The sequence below is a fragment of the Lycium barbarum genome, chromosome 2, assembly GCF_019175385.1.
Source record: "Lycium barbarum isolate Lr01 chromosome 2, ASM1917538v2, whole genome shotgun sequence".
Classification (NCBI taxonomy): Eukaryota; Viridiplantae; Streptophyta; class Magnoliopsida; order Solanales; family Solanaceae; genus Lycium; species Lycium barbarum.
Genome location: NC_083338.1, coordinates 141,669,948 through 141,676,972, shown reverse-complemented (window position 1 = coordinate 141,676,972; position 7,025 = coordinate 141,669,948). Strand labels below are relative to the sequence as shown.

Genomic DNA, 7,025 nt, shown 5'->3' with positions numbered 1-7,025 from the left:
GTTTTCCTGTGATGAAAAGAATATTAGTACACAAAGGAAATGCTTTTTCTGTTGTAAATTCTTCTAGGAAATTTCATAGCATTTTCCAGGTCAAGGACTTTTATCAAATAAAACTTGCTTTATCCAATGATTGTTGGGCCATCCTTGAATTACCAGTGCATCTACTCCAAAAATTCAGTTTTGGAAGTAGGCAAAATGAATTTACATTATTGTATGCATATTCATGACATTACTGTTGTTTAGGGAATTAAGCAATGATTATTAACTGGCTTTCTCCGAGCATTTCCAGTGTCTTTTCAAAGAAGTAAATGATTGGTTTTACAACTTTCTGTCTTCAAAAGGTGATTGGTGTCTATGTTTGAGACCCTACTGCTGATCAGTTTTTTCAACACTACTATATTATTCGGAAAAAAAAAAAAAAAAAAACTAGTCTAATCTGTCTAAGTGAGGACGGGTTATTAACCCTATAATTTATCGACTCAGTCTATTTTAATTTGTCTAATACAACCAATCAAAAATAGGCTAAATTGTAGCCCAAATTGATTCATGAAAGATCTTGTCAATTTTTTGTTTTTTGTGATATATACGTATTCATAATAAAGATTTTTTTTAGGTAATTATACAAATATTAAAAAAACAAACAAAAAATTTAAAACTTGGTAAAAGTAGATTAGGCTATTATCTATTGTTTAGCGTATTTTGACCTAGTCCATTTCAGCCGAAATAATTAACCCACCCATTTATTAACTCAATTTATTTTAACATGTAAAATTCAGCCTAACCTACCTAATTTGACACCCCTAATTATAAGAATCGTCTTGTTTAAAGTTACAATATTATATAGAGAATTTTATATGTATCACAAAAGAAAGAGAGTTTTACTTATTTAAAATTGATTTATTAGCATTTTCCTTACGTATACATCACATTATCTTCTTTACGTCAAGCCCAAGAAAATTGCTCGATTTATACAAACAAGAAACTTGAACCTAGAAATTGGTTTATCTAAGACATTAAGTTGTTGAAAAGAAGATATTTTTATTTATTATAACACTTACATGTTTTTGTTTAGTTCTAGAAATTATTGTACCATTTGTAGTAACTTTTGTGGAAGATAGCTACAAATTAAAGACTGGTGATCGAATTAGAACAAGAGAAAAATCCAAAGGTAGATATGTATCTGATGAATGTGATGGAAGTGGAACCCTCCTTTTTCATTATTTATTTATTGGAATTGTCATTTTGTTCAAGTAAACGTAGTCTGATTATCTAGATAAGTACACGTGGTCTGGTTATCTAGATAGATTAGATGAAGGGAGAATTTATTTTTGGACTTATATTAGAACACTTTAAGCTGTCGTTTCTGGTTTTTGGTTTTTTCCTATCAAAACTGTGTGCTTTACATGTAACCATTTATGTCTTTTTTGTCATCATCATTTTCATTTGGAAAATTGTCTTTGGTCATTAATTATTTTATAGCAAATAGTAAACGCGCTTTCACATGTTCCCTTCATGTGTCCAATAGTTTTAGTTTAATGTGTGAAATAAACCTGTACACTGATATTAATATGAACAAAGTGTATCAATATTTTTATGGTTAAATTAATTTTTTATTATTCGAAAACAAAACATTTTTTTTATCAATTGCTAGAATTTTGACCTAATATTATTTTCACTGTTAAGAAAAACTTTATTTTAGCGGGAGCTGCCCTTTGTTAGATTTTGGTATAATATTACTTCCACGTTTAGGAAAAAGTTTTACTTCTGCCCTGATACTTAGCGGAGTTCAACATTTTGAATCTTTTTTCTCGAAGAATTTGAACACGTGGAGTTCATCGATTTCGCTAGAGTTCCATTAATAAAGACAAATTCGAGACGAATCACCAACGACCAAGGTAAGAATGGACCAGAAATATAACAAATGACAAATTAAAATTGAACAATCTCAAATAGTATATGAGCAAATTTGTACTCTCTATTTTTAATGAGGCCCTTTAAGAGAAAGCTCTTATTTAGCCTAAAGTTAATTAGTAAGAAGGTCTATGGTAAGAGTGAAGGAAAAGCATTGGCAGGGTTAATTTCTTTTTTTTACGGCCATTACACTGATAAACTAAAAAGTAATCTGAATCTTAACTGTTTTCCAAAATTTAACTTTTCAAAACTAAACAAAGACCAAATCTAATTCTTTTATGTCAAACATCAAAGATTAAAGCTCGCACGACTATATACTAATGAAGAATTTTCATTCAAGTTTTGTATCTCATCTGACAGAAGTGATAAATAGCTAAATGGGGCATCACTTTCTTAAAGTTCCTTGGCCTTTACCCCAAAAATATAGAATCATATCTCAAAATAGGCACTGGGCCCTGCAATATACACGATCATTGCTCATTAACATCCAAAATAGCTATTTAATGCTTAGAATTTGTACATGTCTCTAACACACTATTTTAAAATTCCCTTATACCAAACGATTGCCACTTTATATTATCATAAAATTGAACCACTTAAAAGGAGATAACAATAATGTGAAGATGAAATATCAAGTTCAAATGTTGGCTTGGCCTCGACATTTTCTGTCTGAGGGTCTATCCTTTGCTACTTCATTTTATCTAATCAACAAAGAATTGTGGATGGAGTTTATTTTAGGCGTAAAGTTCCTCTTGAACTCGTTTGCCCACGTCTATTGTTGTGTCCTTTTTCCCTTTTTTTTCTTTAGCTGGAATGTCTCACAAAGTTTTTTTTTCTTTTTCCTTTCACAAACTAACAAAAAGGTCTCCATGAATAAAATACGTACAGATGCATGACCTTATCATCAAGAATTGAAGATAGTATACAGTTGTGCAAAAGGCGGACTCAAGATTTGGAGAGGGCAGGGGCACTAACCTGTTAGAGTCTTGCCAGACGCTGGCGAAACTTTAGATGACGACTTATGGGTGGCGTCGACAGACTGATGATGTGAGAAGCTGGTTATGAAATTTGATGCACAACTAAAATCACTATATATTTTCCCACCAAAAAAGGTTAAGTGGCTATTTCTACAAATATTTTGATTGAATCAGTGAGAAAATAAAGAACAGTAGTGTTTTCACACGAACAAATAAGGAAGTTTTCCCAGTGAACTAGTTTGATGCAAAAATCATATTTTATAATACAAATTTCAGTGAATATCAGTGGGAAAAATCTCTACTGTAGTAGTGTGAAAGAGAAGTGATTTAAGGCTTTTCAGTACTCCCTCCGGATGAAAAAAAGAGTCTACTTAGCCTTTTTTTTCTTGGATAAAAAAAGAGTCCACTTAGCAAATCAAGAAAGAATTAACCTTATTTTTCCATATTTGCCCCTATTAAATGTTATATGATCAAATCGCAATGCCTATTTAATTAGGGGTAGTTTAGTATTTTGATTCGGAGGGAGTATAAAGATAGAAGCCATGCCAATTTAATTCTCATTTTTGCGCATGTTAATTAGCGAAAGAGAGAAACACTGCAACTTGTTAATACCCTTGTAATTGAACAATTGAAGCTGACAGGTTTAACTTCCCGGAGGAGTCAAATGGATAGACTGTAAAGTCAAGATAGGGGCGGTTATATTGAAAACTCGACTCGAAGGTGAGTTGTAAACAAGAAGACTTCAAAAACAGAGTTATATCTCTTACCCAATGAAGTGGATTTAGAATTTTGATTTTATGAGTTTGAATAAATTATTTATATATATTAAGGAAATTTTGTGATACAAATATAGAATTTTAGCCAAAACCTATTGAATTTTGTCAAATACGTAGCTATAACTAGCTCCATCCATGTTAAGCTAAGTCACTCCTTAGGATCAAACTTACCATAAGCGGAAAAAAAGAAGAACATATTTGTAGGGATTATATGATAAAAGGAACCCAAGTAGTCGTTTTGCATTAATAGAAGCCACTTATTTTGGATGAGAAAAATCCACTACAACATCTCACTTTGATGAGAAAAAAAGATCCTAACTAGTCAAAATACAGAGATCCAAAGAATCTACCAAGTAACAAAAAAAAATACATCCAAACTTTTTTCCCTTTTTCGTCTAGACTAGATTTAGTCCACATGGCCTACAGACACCTTCCTCCATATCCAGCATTTCTGAATAATGCTTGCTTTATGTCTTCTGAACTCACAACTCCTCTCTGCTCCATTTCCTATCACCATCATTAACAAAATTTCAGTCAAAAAGAATGTCAAATTTGAATGAAATTAGATTTACATTCATTGTTAACTTTCATCAAGTGCAGATTGATGGAGTTTATGAGTTCTGAAATTGCCATCGAACTCATAACTCGTTTAGTTATTAGGTTCGCAATTAAATATTTATTGGGTTCGCCTGACCCATACCGAATGCTTTAGCTATTGCCCCTTACTTTCACATAATTTTTCTTGAAAAATAAAATTTAAAAAGTAGGTGTGCATTGAATTAATTTTATACCCTAGAAAGAGAAGCTTGGACTGCAAAATCACTAAAGGAGCTGATTGCACACTGTTGAATCTCTAGGCCTAAGGCCTCTAGTGTGGTCACTGTTGATAACAAAAGACCAGGCTTCCCTGCACAACATATCTCCACTTTTATATCTGCACCTCTGCTTTCCACATCAAACTGCAAAATAGAAAAAAATTAATGAGATTGAGATAGGAATTAAAACGGTGAGAATTCATAGTCAACTTATATTGTTTGGGATTTGGGCATAAATAAATATTGTTGTTATAACTTAAACTCACCTTAGGTGAATTTCTGACCAGCATTTCATTGGGTTTTACATCTTTGAATATGCTCATCAAGCTTAGCTGATTTGGTTCAAGTTCCATTTCTTCTTGCAAATTATTGATTTTCTCTAGTAGCTCCTTCATGTAGTCTATAGTATCCCCAAGTATTGAAGTTCTGTCCATCTGTAAGGGTAAAACAAGTAAATTACATCAGAAAAATTACAATTACAAGAAGAAGAAAAAAAAAAGAACTTACAGAATCTACAAAATCCAACTCATGAACTGCATGGTACATTAATAAACAAAAAGAAAAAAAAAAGATTTTTAAGTTATATACACAAGCTATAATTTTTTTTAATTATCAAATTTTTAGGTTACCAATTAGGCAATTACTACATATCTTAGAAATTTTTCTGTGCTTATAAGGTGACAAATGTTTAATATATGTATAATCGATATATGTGTATAACCGTATTTAATGAGTGTATAATTTGTGTATGCCAACTAAGAAAAGTAAACAACGAAACCAATCAGCTACTTGTGTAAAAGTTCCAAAAAATAAATGATTAATGAAAAGGAGGGTCTAAATTACCTTGCTAATCTTGGGAACTACTGATCTAAGCATAGAGAGTCTATCATTAAGCCTTTTCCTTCTCCTTCTCTCAGCCATTAAATTCTTTGAAGGCTGTCCCTCAATTTTCTTTGATTTTGTTTTTTTAATTTCTGGACACAAACCAATATTGAAACTTGGAACTCCACTTCCAGCACCACCTTCAGATACTTGGATTTGCTCCAATTTACAAGGAACATTATTATTATTATTATTATTTCCCATTTCCAAATTTTGGAAACTATAGTTCCCCACTTCATCATCCAAGATTGATGACAAATCTTCTTGAGAAGGGAATGAAGATGTATTATCAGTAAGCTCTGGTGGAGAAAATTCATCACAAAATGGGCTATAAAATGAAGTACAATTTATTAAACTTTGGTCAAATGGCAAATTGTTGTATGAGTAGTCTTCAAAGGAATTAGAAGTAGTAGTAGTAGTAGTAATAGTAGAACCAGGAAGTGGAATATTGTCAACAGGGGTTTCAACAAAACCTGATGAATCATAATTGTAGACATTGTTGTAAAAATCTGACATTTCCATAGGGACTACACTTGTAGTATCCCATGAGTCACTTCTTAAAGGTAATAATTCTTCTAAGAAGCCATTGTCATTGTAATACTCCATTGTTTTCTCCCTTTTTTCTATGGAGTTTTGTGCTTTTTGTGGGGGGGAAAAAACAGAGTATTTTGGAGGGTAGTAATGTAAAGGAGGGGACCTTGATATAATGAGAAGTTGCACTAAAGTGGAGGATATATATAGAAGAAGAAACAAGGCTTTTAATTTCCTTCCCTTTTAAAATGATTACTCTCTCTCTTACAATTTGATTGATACTTTCTTTTTTAGTCTATTTTAAAAAAATGATACATTTCTATATATTATTTTAAAATAATTTAATTCAAAATTTCTCTTTTTAATCTTAATTAAAATGATTTAGAGCCATACAGATATCTATGATTTGTTTTAGATCACAAATTTAAAAAAAAAAAATCTTTCTTTCTTAAACTCAGTATTTAATTGAACTATATCACATAAATTCAGACGGAGGGAATATTATAGTATATGCTTTATTTATGACGCATCAATTGTCACCTAGACACGTAGACTAAATTGGAATCAGTCTTAAAGTAAGGGCGAATTCCTGAAAGGGGAACTATCATTACTAGAATTGTAGTTCGGAGAATAGCACTTTCTCCAATAATTATGTCACTGAAAGTCAAACTAAGGTACTTTCTCTATCCGCAGTTTGAATTTTGAGAGTCAAACAGTTTGATTTTAATATTGAATTCAGCATGAAATTGTTAAGTTTTTTTGAAATTGAATTTACATATGTGGAAACTGCGTAAAAATTACTATAAGTCACAATAATTAATAATTCAAAATAAAAAATACATGAAAAAGTTACGATCAAAGAAAAACTTGTTTAAATCACGAAATTCGAAATGTGCCACATAAATTGAGACGGAGGGAGTAAAAATTTATCCGTGCTGTTGCGTTTACAATAAAATGTATTAATTTACTATGGTTACATGATTTAATAAAGTAGAAATATAACTATTAATCATGGTTAATTGAGAAAAATCTACTGCAAACACAAAGAAAATGACAAACGGACGTATATTTGATTTGATATTTCTTTAAAAGTATATATGAACAAACTTCAATCGAACGTAACCATGAATAGC

At 31.1% G+C, this 7,025-nt stretch overlaps 1 protein-coding gene across 1 annotated transcript; it reads right to left on the bottom strand.

Moving 5' to 3' along the window:
• Nucleotides 1-3,879: 3,879 nt before the first annotated feature.
• On the bottom strand, nt 3,880-6,074 carry LOC132627674 (transcription factor bHLH93-like). The gene is made up of 4 exons (XM_060343149.1): nt 5,323-6,074; nt 4,746-4,913; nt 4,456-4,623; nt 3,880-4,171 (listed from the first exon to the last, which is right to left on the bottom strand). The coding sequence occupies exons 1-4, from the start codon at nt 5,965-5,967 to the stop codon at nt 4,085-4,087; spliced, it is 1,068 nt and encodes a 355-aa protein (XP_060199132.1). The 5' UTR covers nt 5,968-6,074; the 3' UTR covers nt 3,880-4,084.
• Between the last annotated feature and the right edge of the window lie 951 nt (nt 6,075-7,025).